Raw genomic sequence first — 24476 nt, forward strand, 5'->3', positions numbered from 1 at the left:
TCCCCCTCATGCAAAAAAGAACAATGAAGAATATCAGTGCACAATTCTGTCATGATGTTAAGGAAAAGGCAGAAAACATGGCAACTGCCAAAGGGTAATCTGGAAAATGCTTCTTTAGGAAGTTGCACATTAAAAGTTGCCTACTGACCAGGTTAGGTTAAAGGAAACAGCTTGGGACTAAAGGGGATGGGGGTTGTGAGAGAAAAAATGTTCTTAGAAATATCCGAATAAGCAAAACCAGAAAAATTGATTTTCTTGTGGATTTTTTAAAACTTTATGCCAGAGACCATTTTAAGGTGTTGAGGTAGGAGGAACTGTGGTACATATGGACAAAGGAGGCAAGCAAGAAATAGCATGATGTAAATCTCTCAAAATATATCAGCTAAAGTGGAAAACAACAGTGAATGGCCTTTTTCAATTTCAATTCGATTTATTACGGTCATTTGACCAGCATTATAAAAATACAAGAATGAATATCGTCAGCCTTACTAAGAAGGTCAAGACAAATTTGAAAAACAAACCTTAAGAACATTATCAAAAAGGAGTATGACCATTATTGAAATAAATAAATTAGAATTAAAAAGTTACAGCTGTAATTTCCGAACCCTACATATCAACATGCAGTATCTAGCGACCTTGATCGAGACCTGGGGATTATTGCCTGCTAACAAGTGATCCACTTTAGTTTTGTCCGTTTCTCCAGAGGTTTTTTTTTCTAGCAAAGGGTTAATCATTTTAATTCTAGCCTCCCTGTAGAAGATACACCATAGGAGCATATGATAGATCGTTTCCACCTCATGGAGCAGGCATGGGCACTTTCTTTCTATAAAAGGGATCTTCTTAAATTTGCCTCAGTGAATGGCCTGAGAACCCTGACAGTGTAGGGAACAGACTTCAAAGTCCCTCACATTTTCCAGGAATTCCACAAGTCCCAAAGCTCAGCTAGTAAATGTGTGTGTGTGTGTGTGTGTGGGAGAAACAAAGACTGTAGGTATTCTCCTGTTCCCGCACATGGGCTTCTACTCACATAATAAAATTTTCTACATTGTTAACGTATCATGTATAATATTTTTTACTTTGATTCAAGTTTATGGAATCTGAGTTTGATTATGTCACAACCCCTTGATTGCATTGACTTACACTGTGTAGTCCATCTCGAGACTCATTGAGAAAAGTGGACTATAACTAAAGTAAATACACAAACAACATTTGGACTTGAAGGTTTTTTATGCTGTAAACAGGTACATTTTGTATTGCTTCTTAGGGAGTCAATGAGGCTTCCTGTAAGTGTCATGTCTGAATCAAAATGGCGTTCAGAATGCCCGGTTCTTTCTGCACGTCTTTTAAGGGACCTGCACATGCAATTGTGTGCCCTAGATTCTTCTGGTTTCAGCAGCACTTGATATAATTGCAAGTTGGCAAAAGCATCTTCTTTCTTATATAAATATTAAATATGAATTTATTTGTGAAAGCCACAGACCAGTATTAAGCTAAAAGAAAAAAAATCCTTAAAAAGAAGTCAAGCCTCAGAAAACGTCAGGGATGGGATGACATGTTACCCTACTGTCAAGTTTGCCGAAAGTATGGCTACATATTACCCTTGCTGTATGAAAAGGAACCAGACTCCAACTGTTGAGAACTCAGAAGGTAACTGACAGCTCATCTCCCAAAGCAGCTGAGAAACAAGGGAGATTAGCTGTGTGAGATTAGAGATGAAAGCTCACTGGACAACAATGCCTCTTGCCCTCTCAACGGGGGTGGTTTAAGGCAAACATCTCCAGCTTTCCTAGGCTATCAACTGAAGGGTCCCTCCCAACAGATTCCTTAGCAGTCGGAGCCTGCTTTTCATGTGATGAGTAACCTGCAGGCAAAGCGTTCATAACTCAGTGAATTGGACAACACAGGCCTAAAGGTCCCCAGGCAGCCAACCCTATTAGTCAGATAGTGGTAAGCCTAAACAGATAATAATTATAGTTCTGAGAACCTCTACCCAAAGTGTTATACCTTTCCAGGTCAAAACCAAAAACTTATTTATTTAGAAAATATATAGGCCACATCTCAAGAGACTAGCTTGAGACAGCTCATAATAAAGCAAACTAATACAATAAAATCATTAAAAGAGAATAATAAGTAACTGCCACCATAAAAACCAGCCATTAAAAAAACCCGAGACATCAAACAACCACTGAGCACTTTAAGATATATTCACAAATCAGGCCTCATACCAGAAGCAGATCATAAAACAGCTCTCTCTCCTTAGTTAAAATCCTGGGTAAAGAGAAATAGATTGGCCTGGCAGCTAAAGGAGAGTAAGGTAGAATGCCAGGTGAGCTTTAGTGGAGCGGATAGTCCAAAGGAAAGGTATCACCAATGAAAAAACCCTGTGCCTGATGTCTGTAGGTGAGGGACACAGAGCACAGGGTTTGAGGAGATGATCTTAACTGGTGGGCTGGACAGTTATTGATCTGCAATAAAATGAGATTAAAGACATTGGAGGAAAACATTTAAAATAACTGGATTCAAAGCTGGGAAAAAGGAGAGGGAACAGAGTTCAAAACATTTTCCTGTTCAAAGTACATCACAAAAAACCAAAGAACCCATTGCAAGCTCCTTACTACACATCCCCCATTCTCACTGCTGAGTGGTACAAAGATAACGATGACCCGCTACAAAGAGTAAGAGAGGCCAAGTAGGGTAACTTATCAGTAGATGTTAATAGATGGCTACTGTTCACCAGTAGCAGCAGTTTGTAGATCCCAGCCCAAGTTTCAGAAAAATAATTAGTACTTACTTTGGGGGATAGCAGCAATATCTCTGGGTTATATGCCAGTTTACTTTAGCACTTAGCAATGTACATAGGAATTAAGGACTCTACTTATAATCTCGATTTTAACAGTATTCTTCCCTGTCCGTATGTTGCTGCTGCTGTTAAATTAGCCTTATGTATACACTCTTTTACTGCCAATATAAGCCTGTTCCTACAATGGAAGATCTTAAGAGTAAACTCTCTTGTCTTTCTCCATTATTGTGGCATTGCTCTCTCACTGTTATATATATAAAAAAAGCCAAAAGCATCGTATGCATTAATATTTTAGACTAGCAGTTACCTTTCTGGCCTGATTTTCCAGACTGCTCACAAGAAAACAACTACCAAATATAATATTTATTTTTATCTATTTCATAAAAGAATCCACATCCTAGTTTCCGTGAACTCCGATATGTTACTTAAAATACAATCCACCAAACAAAAGAAAAGGTTTGAATAACAATACTTTGTATACGTGCACACACAAAGCAACAACAAAGAAAATGATTAATCTGATCTGCAGAAAAGGTAACAGTGAGCGTCTGATCTGGTTGTATTGTTTTCAGGACATGCAGATATACACATCAACCATACCCAAAAACATAGCTTTCCCTCTAATGCAGGGGTGGTGTCACTCATTTGTTCCGAGGGCCGGATATGACATAAATGTCACATGGTCGGGCCGGACAACGTGTACAAAATAAACAAATACCATAAAATATAATGCCGGGTACCAGAGATACAAAGTTCATAGAAAACACAGTCAATTAATGATATTGTTTTTGTTATTGTTTTAAGCATGTTTGCATTTTAAGTAAGAAAAAAAGTAAAAATAATATCATAAATAGGCTTTGCCAGTGTCTTCTATATAGTTTGTATCTCTGGTCCCTGGCATTAAATTTGATCTACACTGGGGGGGCTAGGGAGCATGCAAGTCTGGACGGGGAGGGGGGGTGGCTGCCTGGAAACAGATTTTCCCCAGGGAACAGAATTTGTACTCTGGGACTGGAATGACATGTCGCAGAATGGAATGACAGCCCCTAGGAGTAGCAGAAGCATTCTGAGGCTGTCATTCCATTCCCAAACACTTCTACTCCCAGAGGCTGTCATTCCACTCTGCATCTTGTCATTCCAGTCCCAGAGCACTGAGCCTATTCCCAGGGGCTGTCATTCCACTCTGCGACCTGCCATTCCAGTCCTAGAGCACAGATTCTATTGCTAGGGACCATCATTCCACTCTGGGGGCTCTCATTCCAGTCCCAGAGTAGTCTATTTGGGCCCAGAGACTTAATGGAAAATCTATTCCACCTTAATCTTTGCAACTCTTTTTGTGCTGTAATGTATTTCAATGGAGTCCATGCAAGTCAATTGGCATTTCTGGATCCCATTATCTCCAATGGGCCTTCAAGACTCTCCCATTGTTTCCAGTGGGCAATCCTGTGATTCCTTTTAGTACATCCCCTTGTTTGTTTTAGGAATTGTGTGGAGAATTAACATTTGGGAAGTTCTTCCTGCCTATGGAGCAGCAGTGCAAGATTGCTGAGGCTTGAGGATAGGAGATCAGTGTCTTGCTCACTTAGTCCTGACCCTCAGCAATTGCCCTAGAGCTCCAGCTGCTGAGGTTTTACAGTTGGTGAGCAGGAAGCTGCTTATCTTGCTCCATAATTTGAGCAGTGCTATAAGCACTTGTTCCCGTGGTAATCCCACAAACAACATCCACAGACGAGGAGTCCAAAAGAGAGTTGATTTATTAGAAAACCTGCAGGTATACAGAGATAACAAGTAAATTGGCACGAATGGGAACTGGTAGCATAGTACAGGGCCTATATGGGAAAGCATTAGTCACAACGAGTCATGGCAACCCCCCTCCTAACGAGGAGCCGTTCCCACGGGAGATAGCGCTGGAACAGGAATTCAACAGTTAGCAGGCTCGGCCTACGAGTGCAATGTAGGGAGGGAAATACACATTAAACATGTATTTCTGTGTCACCACCCTAATTTCAGATGCTGTTAGGGTCTTCCACAGTTTTCTCCTTTCCTTTCTCCAGGATGCTCAGGTTGGCCTACATGAGTCTTCTTTTTCCCCATTTTATCCTCACAACAACCCTGTGAGATTGGTGAGGCTGAGAGGGCTCAGGGTCATCCAGTAAGTTTCATAGAGAATGAAATTGGAGTTTGTCCTAGAGCTTCTTAGGAACAGAGTAGCTGAGGCAGAGAGGCAACATGACCTAAATAAGATTCTGAATCCTCTCTTTAGAAAGGATCTGCTTATCAGGAGTAGGACCATGTTATATCTGTCCAATATTACAAATCCTGAATATTGCAGAGCCTTTATGCTTCTTCGGCATAACGCCCTACATTCAAAGTTCATAGATGGGATATATAATAAACGCCCATTGGAAGTGCATAGATGCATATGCAAACAGGATGCTCTTGAAACCACTGAACATTTGCTATTTGAGTGTAAATTATATGATCATATCCACACAGGTCCATTGATTCTATTATTAGTGGACTGCCCCAGATCTCTGAGAAAACAATGTCTAGCGCTCTTCCTATCGGACACAATAGTTAACTTATCTGCTAGCATGGCCAGATTTGCTTAGTTAGCAATGAAAATAAGGCAAAGATGGCTTAAGTAGCAGAGCAAATTGAGAATGTATAGTCTGTGTACTGTATTTATCTATATACTTAACATATGTTCTTTCTGATAGACTTATTTTACCAAGTTTTTGCTATTATTAAGCATTTCAATTTTATTTATATACTGCTTTCGTTCTACTTGATATTAATTAGCTATGTACCTCTGCATTTCCCCCCATGTTTAAGCATTTAAATTTTAATTGTATTTTGTACTTGTTTTACTCTATATTATTCAGTTATGTAAATTCAATTCTCTAATGGTCTATGACTGCAAGTAAAATGATGATGAGTCTGTCCTAGTCAGACACTTTTAATAGTAACTCATACTGGTTCTGACCCCTTTGCAGCTTGGGGTCTTTTGCTAGAGCAGGTTCCCTCCCATCTTAATGAGTCCTTCTCCTGGATTCTTTTGCCTTCAGAGAACTGGGTTTCTGCTTCTCCCCCTCCCCCACAAAAATACTAATTGTCTAATTAGTTTAGCTCTGCCTGTAGAGCAAGTGGGGACTTCCTTCCAAAAAATCTTGTTTTGCATTTGCTTGGGGGGTATGTGTTATTTGTTGTTATTTGTGTGTGTTATTTGTTGATGTATGGTAACTAAGCCCAAAAACAATTAAAACAGGAAGGACTCTGCGTGGTAAGTACAAGTTCTCCACTTTCTGCATATCTGGGGGAAGAGAGAGACATAAACACAGCACAGTCCAAACCTCCACTTTCCAGGGAAGGCAAACTCACTCCTCATACAATTGGGCCCCAACCCCAACAGTAGAAAGGGTGGCTTACATACAGCGTCCAAATCGGCGTTGAGGTGGTGGAAAACCACAGTGCCAAAGACAAAGCCCGGCAGCAGGGCTGTGGTGCTCTTGCCTTCCATGTCTAGCATGGTGCGAAAATCAAACCCACCCCAGCAAGGCAAGCCAGGCGCTTGAGTGCTGGCCAGAAGGCAGTACAGCAACAGCCGCCCCTGCCCCCAAAGACCCAGCGAGCAACATCTAATGGCCAGATGGAGCAAAGCAGCAGCAGCTGCCCATGAAGGTGAAAGGGGCTAAGAAACTCATAGATTCCTGAGTAATATTCTTCAGAAAGAAGATATTTGTTTATCTCTGCCTTGGCTAGCTCAAGGGCCAGATCCGGCCCGCAGGCCTGATGTTTGACACCCCTGCTCTAATGGATTGTCCCATGGTCCAAATTTTTATCCTATGCTCAGTTTTGAGAATGTCACAGTGACAAAGGGAACAGAAGCAAGCAGCTCTGGTTTGGGAACTTCGATGTTACTGATGTTTCCTCACATGGTTTGGAGGAGGGCAATTAAAAAGATGTGATTGCTGTCTGGTAACAAAAATCATGTGAGAAAATGTGCAACTGCTTCACGTCTGTGAATTAGTCCTCTGAGATTAGTGAACACACCTATTCTTATATCTTGATATGTATGACCTTGTTATCAAATGAAAAAAAAAGTCATTTCTTTTTTAAAAACCTTAGCAAAGGCTTAATTCAAGGTAGCATTAAAAGGATGTTCCTTATAGATGAACATTGCCATCTGTTCATATTCAAATATTTGAGCGATTCCAATTATAGAATTTCAGAAATCAAAAATTACAATATTTTGATAGCATATTTAATATTAATATCAGACTAGGCATAAAACACAGCCAGCAGAGTAAAGCCAAAAAAGTAACTTCCCCATTTCCACTCTCCTCCCCTGGCTGCCGCCCACTAAGCCCCCTCAAATTCTACTCCTTGGGATTTAAGAGAGTACAGTGGGGATCTGTAGAGATATAGTAGAATTGAAAAAACTGTCACCCCTCCCACATCAACAGAAGTGCTATTGTATTGGTGGAAGTGCCATCACACCAGCAGAACAATACCTTTAGGTCCAACTCATTATGGATAAGACAATAGTCATTTTTATTGTTTTATGTACTTTGTTTATACCCCAGCTTTCTCCCCAATGGGGACCCAAAGCAGCTTAAATCATTCTCCTCTCCTCTATTTTATTGTTACAAGTACCCTGTGAGGTAGGTTCGTCAGAGAGTGTGTGACTAGCCCAAGGTCATGCAGCCAGCTTCCATAGCAAGAAGGGGATTTGAACCTGGGTCTCTCATTCTAAATATAAGCCACACTGGTTCTCTTTTAACTTCATTCTCGAAAGAAAAGAATATTCTAAAACACAATTCCTAAGATAGCAAATATGATGAGGGAGAACTGAGTATGTTACTTACATTCTGAAGAGTGCTTTCCACTGATTTCATATGAGTAGCAATTAATTCTTTTTCTCTGTTAAAAGGAAGGTAGAAGGTATGTTTAAAATCATCACACAAATTATTAGAATGAGCATTACTAAATGCCCTGAGATTTGTCATCTTTGAATCACCTCAGTGCAAACATAAAATAGATAGCTTAGATAAACTATAAAGAGACTGCCACAGGCAGCATTCCACCCTCTTGACTGAAGGTCAAGCATATGGTATTTTTGTTGTAAATAGCTGATTAATACTGGTGGATATTAGCTCCATCTAGGATGCCATGCTGGACAATGTGACATAGGTGTCGAGCCATTACGGTACTTGTTAACGAAATGCTGTGCCTTTTTTTCAGAATACTTTGGATGCGGCAGAGGATAGTTTTGATCAGGCACCTACAGGAACCAGAAATGCTGGAAGCAGAAAATGTAAATGTGACATGACTCCATGAACAAACACCTTATGCATGCAAAAATGCCAAACTGGCAAAAGAAAAAAGTCAGTGAGGAACCCTTAATTATCTCAACAAAGCTCAGAGTGAGTAAGACAGCCATGTGGCAGTCATGGAGGTATGTTCATTCTCTCCAGCTCCTCTGAACATTGTGTCACTCCAAGCACAGTTCACCTATCACCTCCTCCCATGATGTTATCAGACAGCTAAAAGACAACTTTAACTTTTAATTCAAATCAAATCAAATCAGACCTTTATTGGCATAAAAACTTTTAATTAACAATGCAAACTTTTTCTTTATTTACATTTTTAAAATTACAGTACAATTAAATATTCTCCCTTTTAATATCCAAATACATATCCCAAAGAAGCTGTAGTCGGGGCAGCATCCAAGTCAGCTTTGTAAAAGTTTAAGATGTATGTACTATCATCCTCTCCTATGGCAAACTTTTCAATTTTGTGACACATCTGAAGAAAAGTGATTGTGTAAACTGCTGTAGATATTATCAATGACTTCATAAAAGATTTTCCTGTAGAAATCCCTAGGAAATTGAAACTGGTGAGGATCACACCCGGCATCAACACATCATGCAGGCTTTCTGCACGTAGGAACAGTAGGACTCTCTCAATCTAAGTATTTTGCTGTCATGACTGTCTGTGACCAGAACTGTTCAAAGTTGTTCTGCAGTTGCTTTGCACTGTCCTTTGCAGAAGCAAGAAGAAGCTCTGCTTGATGGAACTGTAGATTACCTTTTTGAAGAGCTGTGTTTAATGTGTCCAAACAACCAAACATAAGCAGCAGTAACTGTAGCATGAAGTAGCAAATCTTAACAAGCTTTGTGCATATGCATCTGCTTTTGCCCAAGGATCTCCTCTCTCCTCAGAAGATTCCATGCTGGCCATAATTAGACAAGGAATAAGAGAATAAAACTGCGGCTATCATACTGCCTTTCTACAAATCTATGGTGAGACCACACCTAGAATACAGTGTATACTTCTGGTCACCACACCTAAAAAAGGATATTGAAGAGCTGGAGAAGGTGCAAAAAAAGCAACCAAAATGATCAGGGGACTAGAGCAACTGCCCTATGAGGAGTGGTTAAAATGCTGAGGGCTGTTTAGCTTGAAAAGAAGATGGTTAAGGGGAGACATGATAGAGGTATATAAAATTATGCATGGTATGGAGAGATAATGACAGAATGCAAGGTCACCTGCTGAAGCTGAAGGGTCAGAGATTCAAAACAGATAAAAGGAAGTATTTCTTCACACAACACATAGTTAAATTGTGGAACTCCCTGCCCCAGGATGTGGTGATGGCTGCCAGCTTGGAAGGCTTTAAGAGGGGAGTGGACATGTTCATGGAGAACAGGGCTATCCATGGCTACTAGTCAAAATGAATACCAGTCATTTTGGTACCAGAGGAGCATACGTATTAAATTAGGTGCTGTGGAACACAGGAAGGATGCGACTGCAGTCGCCTTATCTGTAGGCTTCCTAGAGGCATCTGGCTGGCCACTGTGTGAACAGACTGCTGGACTTGATGGGCCTTGGTCTCATCCAGCATGGCTTTTCTTATGTTCTTTTCTTATAATACATTCTCAAAGAACTGAACCCTATAATTTGAAGTCACTGACAGTAAAGAAGCTGCTTTCACAGTCCACCTAGTGGGGCAAAAGTGTCTCAGATTTATGTTCTCTGCCTGCTGAAAGTGTTTAAACAAAGCAAGACGTTTTGGTGAGCCTGTACTCCACTAAGATGTCCAGCAACATTCGATGCTCCATCATAGCATTGGCCATCACATCTGTCAAGAGAAAGATCAAAGTGACTGAGTACATCTTTCAAAATAGAAAAGACAGTTTTAACAGTGGTGGATTCAGTTTCATAAAATCCAAAAAAGAATTCCTCCACAAACATATCCTCTGTAGGAATGCAGAAGCAAAATGAAACCTGTTCTTGTGTGGTGATATCTGTGGACTCATCAACAATTACATCATAATAAACAGCTGCTTTAATCTCAGTGGTTTACGTAGAACATTGAGAGCCATGATCTCAAGCATTTCATTCTCAATGATAGGTGAATTCCATTTGTAGTTTGTACGATTCAACCATGATTTCAGCTGTGGCACGTAGCAGCAAGAGCTGTTCCTCGTCATGGCTGCAATGCCCTGACAGGCAAGGTACCTTACTGATGCTAAAACTATCAGCAGTGCCTTTCTAGCATTTCACATTTGCTTTTGCTGGCCTTCTGAAAACTTGCTCTGCTTTAACAGAGGCTATAGCTTGGGCAGCTGCATGGTGCAAGTTAGAATTCTGATGGGTCTGAAATCTAAACCGTGCCTTCTTCCAGTTTGTCTCTTGATGTGTTAGGAAGAGGAACATTCATGTCATTTGCTGCTAAGCAACAGATGTCACAATAAGCTTTTTCCATTGCCACATCATGAGAAAGCCATTCATAGGTTCTTTTAGAAGTATCTTGGTATTGTTGCCCTGGCTTTTGCTTCACATTAGAAGCTCTCTTCTCTGAAGAGGGCAGTGTCACAATCCAGAATTGGTTGTAGGTCACTAATAATACGTTGGACTGGCTTGAGTTGTGAGCTGTACGTGACCACCAGAGGTTTTCTATTGTCATTTTCTTTGGTTTGTCTTGTAGCAAGCTGTGCCTGGGTATCTTTCTGGCCTTTCCAATAATGTTTTTTACCATATCAGCAGGATATTGTAGTTGCAAAAATGCTCACTGTAGCTCCTTCAAGTATCTCTGTCTCAGGGATTGGAGAAGATGCGACTATAGCATAGGGCTTGGCTACAATGGACTGTTTGATATGGTTGAGGTGGTACCTGGAGGCATGTAGATATGTTTGCTGATCAGTTGGTTTCCAGTATAATGTGGTGCCTGTGTGTCCTTTGTGTATCTGTACTGTGGTGTCCAGGAAGCTCATTTTTTGTTCAGAGAAAGTCATAGTTAGATTGATTGTGGGGTGGAAGTTGTCGAAAGCCTAGTGAAATCTTTTGAAAGCTTCTTTGCCATGAATCCAGACAAAGAAAATGTCATCAATTAATCTCAAGTAAAGAAGAGGTGCCAATGGGTAGAAGTTCAGAAAATGCTGTTCTAGACCCACCAGGAAAATATTGGCATACTGTGAAGCCATGTGGGTGCCCACGGCTGTGCCACTGATTTGAAGATATAACTCCTCACCAAACCTGCATTACTGTGGGTGAGAACAAACCTGCAGTGGTAAGATCCTTTGTTTGATCCATAAGAACAGGTCTTTTAAGGCAATGTATAAATTTTTAATAAACACACAAATACATACTAGCAAACAGGAACAAAGCCCCAAAGAATCATGGAAATTGTAATATGATACATCAGGAAGATACGACTGTGCTTCAGCTGCCATTGTAACTGAGCCCTTCATGTGGGCACTGGTTGCTTGGGGGGGAGCTCGAGCCCTCAGCCCCCCCATAGTTTACACCTGTGGTTCGAAGGAACTTAATATGGATACAGGGTATACTGCTACACTGGCAAACTCTCTAAAATGGCAGATATAATCTGTACAATGTCCTGTACTCCACTATCACTACATTACAATTTTCATCCTACCCATTCACCAAGAGCACTCTATGTCACTCTATGTCATTCTCCTAGTCGTCCACATTATCCTCATCACAGACCTAAGATGTAAGATAGGCTGAGAGAAAGCAATCAGTCCAAGGCCATCCAGTGAGTGTAACTGAACAGTGTGAGATTAAAACCTGTTTCTCCCCAGCCTTAGAATGATACTCAAAGAACAGTCTCTAAGAACTCTTACTTGGTACCCTTAGGCCAGTCACTACGGCCCCCAGCCCACATTACAGGGCTTCTTTGGAGATAAACTGGGGGTAAGAGGGTGTGGTGAAGAGAGGTAAGCTGCAGTACTGCAGTCCAAGCTCTGCTCATGACCTGAGTTCGATCCTGACGGACGTTGGTTTCAGGTAGCCGGCTCAAGGTTGACTCAGCCTTCTATCCTTCTGAGGTCGGTCAAATGAGTACCCAGCTTGCTGGGGGTAAAGGGAAGATGACTGGGGAAGGCCCTGGCAAACCACCCCATAAACAAAGTCTGCCTAGAAAACGTCGGGATGTGATGTCACCCCATGGGTCAGGAATGACCCGGTGCTTGCACAGGAGACCTTTACCTTTTTAGAGGGTGTATGACTGCATGTATGGTTCCATGAGATACTTGGAGGAAGAAGCAGGAGAAAATGCAATAAACAGACTGCACTTATCCCTTGCCAGCATCAGCATCCTCTGGTTCTCTGTCAACTGGTGCTGACTGCTGTTATTTGCTTATATATCCTCCTATGTTATGCTTCTGCTTATGAGTATAAGGCAGTGATGACTTCACCCCACCAGGCACTACATCTTAAAAATCCTCTTCTGCCTTCCTGCCCCATGTACATTGAGTCATAAAGGCATTAGGGTGTCTGATCAAGAGATCTATTCCTTGAGGAGGGGTGAATAGGCTGTTTTATCTGAACAAAAGCAAGTGTCGGTGTTTGCTTTGTTCTGTGTAAAAGGTTTTGTGAACACATCTCTTGTGTATATATGTTATTCTGCAACAGGGTGGAAGAGTTGGGGGGTTTTGCCACCAAGATTGGTGTGGGAAGGATGTTTTGAGTGTGTGTTAGTGCATAATATAAGTAAACGAACATCAGAAACCTCTTGCTGCTGCAAGAATATGCAATGTTGACTCTTTTTTGTTGTTGCTCCTTATGACATCTTGAGTACTGGTTCCACAGATGACCATGCTTGTGCATCGTTGTTGTGATTGATAGGTGCAAATGCTGTGTGCACTTTGCTTCCCAGCTCTTGAAGATTTGGTACACCGATTGTCATATGCTCTCTGGTCCAGCATCTGCTTTCTATCATACCCTTTGCTCTTTCGCTAGGACAGCTGCATACTACTAGTTAAGGTGGGGGGGGGGATGGCTCAATCACAGTACAGTAGGAACATAAATTTGTGTTACAACAGCCCCTTTCCTAAATGACTGAAATGGTCCATTAGTATGTTGAACTAAGTTTTGTTCTTCAAGAGGATCTTGCAGTAAATTTCAAAGAAAGGCAGCTGTACTTTTGTTTTCCAGGGCTGCATTATCCAGGCCTAAAACCCTTTGCATGAAAGTAAGAATTGATCTTTTGTCTGTTTCAAGTGATCTCCCCAAGGCCCCAGTGCTCACTTTGCTGCCATGCGGAGGGCACTCTCTGCATCGCGGATGCTCTCTTCCAGTCGACGCTTGTCCTGCTCCAGCTGGGTAAGATGTCTATTGAGCTGACGCAGAGATTGATCTTTTCTTCTCAGCTCCATCTTTGCCTCGGAGAGACTCTGAGAGCAGACAGAAAACAGAGTTACTTGTCAGCCCTGATAATTAACTTCAATTTATGCCATAGGCTATTAAACAAAGAGGAGTGCAGACGGACTGTGAAATAGATTGAGGCTATTTTCTAAAAAAAATAGTTCCTATTTACCTGTTCAAACATCCAGTGAATTATATAGCAAACAATCCCATCCTCAGTCCAGAATAATCAAAGATGTTACAAGTGGTGAATATCAAAATTATTCTACGATTTCATGACAATATCCATTTTAAAAGTGAAAATGATCTCAATAAAGTATATTTTGAAAGAAAAGTATATGAAATTACTGGCACTGAGCAATACGGCTAAGAAGGGACAGAGCTAAAACTAATATAAACAGAAGAGAAACATCCCTACAGTTCTTCTAATATGCTGTATAATTGGTGTTCAATGTGCTGCCAATTACTGCTACCATGCTAACATAATGTACTTCAGAGCATCATATGGATTTTGTGATTTCCAAAATATATTGCCTGGTTTCTGACCCTTGAAGGTTTCCCTGGGTTCTCTTCCACATAAATGTTTCCAATAAAAAATGAGTTCAGATTGATAGAATATATACAATTCTCAAAAGATCAACAATTATTTACTTACTTCATTTATACCTCTCCTTTCTTCCCATGGAGACCCAAAGAGGCTTACATTGTTCTCCTCTCCTCCGTTTTACCCTCTCAACAATCTGTGAGGTAGGTTAGGCTGAGTATATGGGACTGGTCCAAAGTCACCCAGCAAGCTTCCATGGCAGTGGGGATTCAAATCAGCGTCTTCCAAGTCCTAATCTGACACTCTAGTACAGAGCACTCATTCATATGGAAACTACAATCAAGGCCTACATACTGCCTTCTTTTTTTCTTGTAAGGTAATATTTTCAAAGGATGTCAACTTGCTGAGAGCAATTTTTAATTCACAATTTGAGTGTTCCTCTTCCGCTGTCCTTCCCCATTGAGGAAAGATCTTACAAATGTTATGGACTAGCAGAGTGCCAGCACTATATTAGATTTTTGGTAATATACTGTTTCTGCATTTTTGTTTACACTTGCATGTATTTAGACTTTGTTACATAAAAAACGAATTTTAAAAGCATGCCTTTTAAAAAGAGTTTACATTTGGTTGCTATGTTTATTGCAAAAGGATTTAAACTGGGCTGTTTCAGAACAAAATTCCTATATGCTACTTTGACAAATTAAGAAGCTATAGCCTTCACAATGCAGCCAGGAATTTTAACTATATACATAACACTCTGAACACATTTCTAACAGCATCCATCTGATGACTGAAAACATCAAGCACCAGAGGAATTTGGGAAGGGTTGAGAGGCCACACTTAGCCAATGTCAATGGAAACTCAATAGTGCAATGGAAGCCCAAGGGATTCATACCACACAACCTCAGATTACATTAACACCTGTAGAACAGAAGGTCATTTGTCACTTTGGTTTTGAAAGAAACAGACATGCATTTGGGAGGGTGCCATATTTGCAAATTCATGAAAACAAGAACTATAAAACATACATTGCACACTAGAATTAGCTTTGAAATTCTTGCCTATGTCATTTCTTTTAAATAGCTGTCTATACGATGATTGACAGGACGCTCTTACTGATTTTTAGACTTCTGGGATTAGTGAGGGAGTTTGGGGTGTACCCCAGAAAAATGAAAGCTGAAAAGATTTGGCAAGGTGAAAACAAAACTTCCTGTTGCTACATTTTATTTACTATTAAAATGCATAGGATGCCATGTTCGGAGCCAGCTAAGCATACAACTAATGGAAATACTGCTCTCCACAGCAAGGACATTATTGTATATCTTATGCTACTTATTTTTAAAATTCTCTTTATCAAGAGGACATCTCTGTATTTGCAAGATTTAGTTCAATGAATTTAGCAGATTTATCGGAGGAGGGGAACCCTATAGTCTCAACAATTCTTTTTTCCATTACAATTTTAAAAATAAAGCTAGGAGAAACATAATTACTTCTTTGCTGAGGGAGGTCTTTCAAAACAGAAAAAGCACACACATGTTTCTAATCTGATCTGGAGAACCAGGTTTGATTCCCTACTCCTCCACATGAGTGCCGGAGGCTAATCTAGTGAACTGGATTTGTTTCCCCGCTCCTTCACATGAGGCCAAACTTTCTCAGCCCCACCTACTTCACAGGGTGTCTGTTGTGAGGAGGGGAAGGGAAGGTGATTGTAAGCCGGTTTGATTCTTCCTTAAGTGGTAGAGAAAGTTGGCAACCAACTCTTCTTCTAATCTACAGATTAGACAGTACTGCTCCATGCAGTATAGTGGCCCTTAACCTTTAATCCATTACTGCCACCAAAGAACACATCACAATATTATCACTCAATGCCTCCGTTTATTTAAATATTTATATGTTGCCTTTCCCATCTACTATAATAGATGAAGGTAACTTCCCAGAACCTAACCTGTAGGTAACACCTACCCCCCTGCCCCTCAGTTAAGAAAAATAGCTACAAAAATATTGTGTTTTGTTATTGTTTACATTGTAAATCTCGAGTTACTGTTAGTTAAAAAGGCAACTAATAAATATTTTTTCTATGGCATTGTACCCCACTGAGGTCCCTGTCCTCCCTAGGCTTCATTCCCAAATCTCCATGAGTTTTCCAACCTGGATCTGGCAACCCTACCCCCCCATCCCCCACTGATGGCCAGTGAGGACCTGGCACCTCTAGTGCTGTGGCTGAATAGGCAGCTGGAAGGGAGGTCTCAGCAGGAAACTTTGTGAGGATTTTACATGATGTACAAGCTCAAGATCCACTTTATGTGATGTACAAGCTCACGATCCATTTACATTTCAATTCCCAAGAAAGGAGATGTCAAAGATTGCTGCAACTATCGAACCATTGCATTAATTTCTCACGCAAGTAAAGTGATGCTCAAAATCTTACAGCAAAGGCTGTTGCCATATATGGAATGAGAAATGCCTGATGTTCAAGCTGGATTCAGAAAAGGAAGAGGCACTAGAGATCATATTACAAATATACGTTGGATACTGCTCCTGGCCCTGATGCCATCCCGGCGGAATTATTAAAAACAGTATAAAATGGTGGGCTCTTCCCTTAGCCAACCTGTTTTTGTTATTAGATCTATATGGGATTCTTCCAAATTTTTGGTTAAATTCTATCATTATTCCAATCTATAAAAACGGCAACCTTATTAATCCAAATAATTTTAGGCCAATTAGTTTACTTTCTATAGTTGGTAAGCTCTATGCTAAACATCTTGAGCTCCGGTTGACTGAACGGATTCAAAGTCATAATATTATTGGGCCGGAGCAAATTGTGTTTTCACAGGGCAAATCAATTGTAGGTCATTGTCTGACTTTTACCTTCTTGGAAGATAAATATATTAATACTGGTAGGAAAAAGCTGTATGTGGCTTTTATAGATCTAAAAAGTACCTTTGGTAAGATTGATCGAGATATGCTATGGAGTAAACTATCTAGACTCGGTATGGAGCCAAGACTTTTGTTTCTTCTGAGGAAACTTCCTGTTGCTACATCATGCCAAATTCGATATTCGTCTAAAGGTTATTTAACCGATAGGATTCCTATAACAATTGGTGTTAAACAAGGTGTATCCTTGCTCCCCAACTTTTTAATTTGTTCCTGAATTATTTGGCGGACAGATTAGGTTCCACTGATGGCCACCCCCCCAAAGCTTGCTTGTTGTCCATCTCCTTTATTATTGTACGTGGATGATACTGCATCGCTTTTGATTACCAGGGTCGGCCTGCAAAGATATCTTACATCATTTTATCAATACTGTCAAGAAAATAAGCTAGCAATTAATTATGCCAAAACTAAAGTAATGTTTTTTTCTAAAAGTTGGTGCACACAGAAATAATCTGTTGGAGGTATAGAAATTGAACAGGTTAAAACTTTCAAGTATCTAGGTGTTACGTTTCAGCATAATCTAAGTTGGAACTCTCATTGATCTTGTGCAATAAATTTGGCCAAACATTCAGCTGCTCAGATATCACAGTTCTTCTTTATTAAAGGTAATCAATATGTTCCGGTGGCAATCAAAATTTTTAATGCCAAAGTGCTGCCGTAACTACAGTTGTCCTATTTGGATTAAAACTCTCAATTAGACTACTGAGAGCATTCAAGCCTCTTTTCTAAGATGAATTCTAGGAGCCCCTAAATGTATTTCCTACCTAGCTACTTGTGCAGAGTTAGGTCAAATCTGTATTAATACTAAGGCTTGGATTGCCACTTTTAAATATTGGATTAAAATCCACTTTAGATCAGTACCTGACAGTCTTCTAACTTATTTGAAAAGTGATCCTTATAGCTCGCAATGGTCCCAAGCTATTCTTCAGAGGTTGGCCTGCATTGGAATTGATTTTGACTCTTTATTACTTTCTGATGAAAGATCCTCCTTTCGAGTAATCAAGCAAAGGCGCCTGGATCATGAGCGGTAAATCCTTTTTCCTACTATGTTCACCTGCTTTTTTTGGCATTTCTAGCTAGCTTATGGCTCATTATTTTTGTAATTTAGTTGATCCAGACCAAAGAAGAGCTTTTTTTCTTAGCTCGTATGAATGCTTTTCTATCGAAGGTCTTACTTGGTAGATTCAGTCACATTCCGTATCAGGAGAGACTCCGCCCCTGCGGTTCATGATCTCCAGATTTGCTTATGCATATTATATTGGAATGCGGCCTGGGTGAGGGCCCTCGTAATGACTGTCTGTTAGATCTGCTTGTACCGAAATAGTCAATAATAAAAGCCAAATGTTATTTGTTCTATTGTCTGATGCTAAGCCTGAAACAACTGCTTCGGTTGCAAAAATTTTGGTAACTTTATTGAGACGTCGATCCATGAAGCCTGTCTAATATTTTAAGTTGTGGTTGTGATTGCGGCTTTATCTAGTGAATGGTCAATGATTATGATTATTATTTTTTATTGTATTACTGTCCAACTGGATAGGCAGATCATTTTAACTTTTGTTTAATTTCTATAATGTGGTATTTTTATATATTCTATATTTATTTGTATTTTATATATTTTGTATATTTCTGAGCCTGACAGGGGCCCTGGCTGTTTATCTTGGGTTGGTGTGATTTGATTTTGATTGTGAGAATCTGTATGAGATGTCTTTTGAACTATGCCTATTAAAGGTTAATGAATGAATGAATGAATGGATATTGGAGCATACGAGAGAATTTCAGAAGAAAATCAGCTTGTGTTTCATAGATTACAGCAAAGCTTTTGACTATGTAGATCATGAAAAGCTATGGCTGGTTTTAAAGGAAATGGATGTGCCACTACATCTGATCGTTTTGATGTGCAACCTGTACTCTGGACAAGAGGCCACAGTTAGAACAGAATATGGAGAAACAGAATGGTTTCCAATTGGCAAAGGTATTAGACAAGGATGTATTTTATCTCCCTACTTTTTCAATCTATGTGCAGAACATATAATTAGGAAAGTTGGATTAGATTTAGATGAAGGTGGAGTGAAAATTGGAGGAACATTAACAATTTGAGATATGCCGATGATACCACATTACTGGTAGAAAATAGCGAAGACTTGAAATGACTACTGCTGAAAGTTAAAAGAGAAAGTGCCAAAACAGGACTACAGCTGAACATCAAGAAGACAAAAGTAATGACTACAGGAGAATTACACAACTTTAAGAGTGACAATAAGAAAATTGAAATTGTTGAAGACTTTCTATTCCTTGGCTCCATCATCAACCAAAAGGGAGACTGCAGCCAAGAATTCAGAAGGAGATTGGGAAGGGCAGCCATGAAGGAGCTAGAAAAGATTCTGAAGTGTAAGGATGTGTAACTGGCCACCAAGATTAGATTAATTCATACTATTGTATTCCCTATTACTATGTATGGGTGTGAAAGCTGGACGATGAAGAAAGCTGACAGGAAGAAAGTAGACTCCTTTGAAATGTGGCGTTGGAGGAGAGTGTTACGGATACCATGGACTGCCAAAAAAACAAATCAGTGGGTTATAGATCAAATCAAGCCTGAACTAACCCTAGAAGCTAAAATGACTAAACTGAGGCTATTGCATTTTGGTCACATTATGAGAAGACAAGAGTCACTGGAAGACAGTCCTGCTAGGAAACGTGGAGGGCAGCAGGAAAAGCGGAAGACTCAAAAAGAGATCGATTGACTCAATAAAGGAAGTCACAGCCCTCAATTTGCAAGACCTGGGCAAGGCTGTCAAAGATAGGACATTTTGGAGGACGTTGATTCATAGGGTTGCCATGAGTTGGAAGCGACTTGATGGCACTTAACACACACACACACTTAACCTGCCCTGACTTGGATAGCCCAGGCTAGCCTGATCTCGTCAGATCTCAGAAGCTAAGCAGGGTCATCCCTGGTTAGCATTTGGATGGGGGACCACCAAGGAATACCAGGGTTGCTGTGCAGAGGAAGGCACTGGCAAACCACCTCTGTTAGTCTCTTGCCATGAAAACCCCAAAAGGGGTCGCCATAAGTCGGCTGCGACTTGACGGCACTTTACACACACACACACAACACACACACAAGCTCACAACAAGTAATCAAGGAAAAACTAAGCAAATAAAAACAGCACTCCAGACAAGGCATCTTTATTTATATAGTATATTAAAAAGATCAGACAAATCTCAGGAATGCATTCACAGAAACCCTTGTTCCTGATGGCCAGTCAACTCCTTAAAGTCAGGTGTGATTACTTTTCACTATGTGCCATATCTTTAAGGACTTGAAGAAATGTAGGATCTGGGATTTTGTTTTCAGTGTGGGGTGAGAAGTATAAACAGTACTCCTCTGGTGAGGGGAAGGGGATGCTGGGTACCCAAGGTTCGGTGGGATAAATAAAATATATAGATAATGAAAATCTAATTTATTTAAAACGCTATGTCAAGATAAAAAATATTTTAAAAATGTTAAAACAGCACAATGGCATTTCCAAAGGTTGATATCTATAACCACATGCCAGACACGTTTCATAGAATCGTAAGGCACCATAAGGTCATCTAGTCCAACCCCCTGCACAATGCAGGAAATTCACAACTACCTCACTCTCACACCCCCAGTGCCCAGAAGATGGCCAAGATGCCCTCCCTTGCATGAACTGCCTAAGTTCATAGAATCAGCATTGCTGACAGATGGCCATCTAGCCTCTGCTTAAAAACCTCCAGGGAAGGAGAGCTTACCACCTCCCAAGGAAGCCTGTTCTACTGAGGAACTTATCTAACTGTTAGAAAATTCTTCCTAATGTCTAGATGGAAACTCTTCTGATTTAATTTCAACCCATTGGTTCTGGTCCGAACTTCTGGGGTAACAGAAAACAACTCAACACCATCCTCTATATGACAGCCCTTCAAGTACTTGAACATGGTTATCATATCCCCTCTCAGTCTTCTCCTTTTCAGGCTAAACATACCCAGCTCCTTCAACCTTTCCTCACAGGACTCGGTCTCCAGACCCCTCACCATCTTTGTTGCCTTCCTCTGGACACCTTCCAGCTTATCTACATCTTTCTTAAATTGCGGTGCCCAAAACTGAACACAATACTCTAGGTGAGGTCTAACCAGAGCAGAGTAAAGCGATACCATCACTTCATGTGATCTGGACACTATACTTCTGTTAATGCAGCCCAAGATCGCAATTGCCTTTTTAGCTACCGCATCACACTGCTGACTCACGTTCAGTGTTTGGTCTGCTAAGACCCCAAGATCCTTTTCGCACACACTACTGCTCAGACAAGTCTCCCCCATCCTATAATTATGCATTTGATTTTTCCTACCTTTTTGGCTTATTTGGCCTTCCTCAGTGGTCAGTTGAAACCCATGTAAAACATACACACATTTACAGATATATATATACATATACAGACAATATATATATGACCAGGCATGTATATAAGTTGTATAATATATTACCAATTATACAAACATCTGCTAAGATTGTCTCAAATTGTTATACTGGGCTGTATATCTCTCCCATATAAAATGTGTGCAATTATCAACCTGGCCCGTTGACGCACTAGCAACTTACCTCGCAAATTACTCACATCCAGTACACAAGAATCCAGACCGCTTTTAAATTCCTGTTCCCACTCGCCTCCTTTCCCCGCTGCACTTGAAAATCCCCAGACTGGCAAGCTTCCAGGCATGCCCAGTCGGAGCTCCAAGCAAGGGTTGTGATTGGTTCAGCTTTAGTAAGGGAGGCGGGGCGAGTGCAGGGGTTGGCTGGCAGCAGGATTGAGGTCGCATTGCATGTTCCCACTTCAAGGCACCGAGTGTGGAGGACGCTTTATTTTTTTAACTCGCCTTATTAGCGGATCCTCTTACTGTGGAGAAACTGCGCTCTGGAGACGTCCTGGGAATCCTTCGGGTGAGTTGCAGTGGGAACATGCAAGGAAAGCCCGCGGAAGCCGGCGCCGCAAATGGTAAGTGCGGACACAGCCCTGGTTTTATATGGGAGACATATACAGCCAGTATAACAACTTTACTAAGAGCCCTGTAGCACAGTGGTAAGCTGCAGTACTGCAGTCCAAGCTCTGCTCACGACCTGCGTTCAATCCCAACGGAAGTTGGTTTCAGGTAGCCGGCTCAAGGTTGACTCAGACTTCCATCCTTCTGAGGCCAGTAAAATAAGTACCCAGCTTGCTGGGGGTAAAGGGAAGATGACTGGGGAAGGCACTGGCAAACCACCCTGTAAAGAAAGCCTGCCTAGTAAACGTCGGGTTGTGACGTCACCCCATGGGTCAGGAATGACCCGGTGCTTGCATAGGGGACCTTTACAATTTTATAACAACTTTAGACAATCTTACCAGATGTTTGTATATTTGGTAATATATTATACAACCTATATACTTGCCTGGTTTGATATATATTGTCTGTATATGTATATATATCTGTAAATGTGTGTATGTTTTACATGGGTTTCAATTGACCACTGAGGAAGGCCAAATAGGCTGAAACGCGTCTGGCATGTGGTTATAGATATCAACCTTAAGAAATGCCATTGTGCAGTTTTAACGTTACTACCTAACAGCTGACTGATTATTCACTCTCATCATGTCGACCTCTTGGCAGGGAAGAACACGGAGGAGGCTCTGTGACTGTCTTTCCCACACCCTGCTTCTACCCTGACTGCCTATTGTGGTTGACACATGCAGGTGAAGTGGGCAAGTATGAAAGGTCAAATTCTAATGGTGGCCATAGCTGCTTATGTTAGATGGGCAGGGAAGAGATGGGGTCTCATGATCAGCATCAGCATCAATGTACCTTTAAAGTGGGTTGTGGGGGATGGCTTTAGACTCTGAAGCCTAAGTACACTTACAACATTAATTGTGGGTGGGACAGGACTGCCATAATCTCTCCCACCCCTTGGAGTAAAGATGAGGAACTGGCCTACTGACAGCCTCCCACCCCCAATTGTTGCCATCAATTTGTGCGTGCAGGAAGTCACATATTTATTTGGACAGTGCTCAGCAACTGCAATCCACTGAAGGTTGAGCATGTTTAACCTTTTCACTTAAATACATCTTAAACATGCTCTGACTATGGAAGCAAGTCCCACTGATATCAACAGGACTTAATTCCAGTTAGCATCACAATGTGGTATGTATGCAATGGTAGCTCACAAGCAATCACAAGAAATTAATCACCATTTCAGTACTTGGCGAAGACAAAACACCAATAAAGCAGCCAGCGTTTGGAACTTTTCTTGATATCACTTATAATAAATATTAGGCATTGTGTGACTGACAAATTAAGTCTGACTATATTATTAAATCTTCCATCTTTCCAATTTCTTGCTCTTAAAAAATGTTGAGAGTTTGGTTCTCCTCTACTTAACACAATTCATTTCACTGGATTAGTGTGAATCACTAAAATTGGGCCCTGCTTAAAGGGCTGTATCACCAAATGGCTGTGATGTTCACTTCAGGAGCCAACAGAACACCTATTTTATATCTGTGCACTCCACTTCACCATTACCTAATCCCTTTACCTCAGATGAAATAAGGAATTTTTGGATATTTGTTTTCAGATATATATTTTTTTAAAGAGGTATTAACCTGGCTGGAATGTGCAGCATACCCACCACAACTCGTTAAAAGGAAATAACAAAACAATGACGAGAGTTCTCTGCAAGTCAAAGAGGTGGGGAATAACTTGTAGCAACAAAACACTGACCATTCCTTTGGCCTTCCGTATCTACTATCAAAGTTCAATGAACACTTTCAAGAGAAAGTTGTCTCTACACTTCTTTAAAAAAAAAACTTGGTCTTTGTGGGTTAGATAAGCCTTTACAATTATTTGAACCACAGTCTGGGATGCTTTAAAGTAATATACTTTCAGCTGCTAAAGCTCTTCTCTCCCCCCACCCTTACCATTTTTTCAGATTGATCTAATTAAAACCCCTTATAAACTTTATGGACTCTAATATTTCCAGCTGAATGACTGAAACCAAGAGGGTGTGCCTCAAGGCAGCAAGGCAACAATGATAAGCAGCAGGTTAGCCACTAATTTCTCAACCCGGGTAGATTGTAAAAGTGTGATCTGATATCCAAGAAACTGTTCAGGAGAGAATAGGATAAATCAAGTTTAATAACTCTGGTCCTAATTGTTCCCCCAATGCTCAACTCTAATTACTTGAAGAACTCTCCAGACTGTCACCTGATATTAAGTTGTTGGAGGCTGAGTGTGGAACAGTGAGATAATCAATAAACATTTAGAAGGGAGAAGAATGAAGATCCCCGTTAAGCAGTGGGAACCGGCAGCACCCAAAGCCTTTCTGCTCATGAGAAAGCCTATGGGAGAACCATAGTGATTGCAAAGCAATAATCCAAAAGCACTCTTTTTAGGCCTTGAGGCCTTTAGGCAGGAGTACATTTGAGAAAAAGAGGTTAACACGGTCACCCTAATTACAGCCCACTTTCACATGCTTCATATATAAGC

At 40.7% G+C, this 24476-nt stretch overlaps 1 protein-coding gene across 1 annotated transcript in view; it reads right to left on the reverse strand.

Moving 5' to 3' along the window:
* Nucleotides 1–24476, reverse strand: part of LOC130492893 (coiled-coil domain-containing protein 171-like) — a 160251-nt gene that overhangs the window by 11604 nt on the left and 124171 nt on the right. Inside the window, exons 19-20 of the mRNA XM_056866654.1 lie at nucleotides 13352–13497; nucleotides 7669–7723 (exon numbers count right to left, since the gene is read on the reverse strand). Of these exons, the coding sequence (XP_056722632.1) occupies nucleotides 7669–7723; nucleotides 13352–13497 (201 nt within the window). The remainder of the gene's footprint in view (nucleotides 1–7668; nucleotides 7724–13351; nucleotides 13498–24476) is intronic.

The sequence above is a fragment of the Euleptes europaea genome, unplaced genomic scaffold (genome assembly GCF_029931775.1).
Source record: "Euleptes europaea isolate rEulEur1 unplaced genomic scaffold, rEulEur1.hap1 H_1, whole genome shotgun sequence".
In the NCBI taxonomy this organism is placed as follows: Eukaryota; Metazoa; Chordata; class Lepidosauria; order Squamata; family Sphaerodactylidae; genus Euleptes; species Euleptes europaea.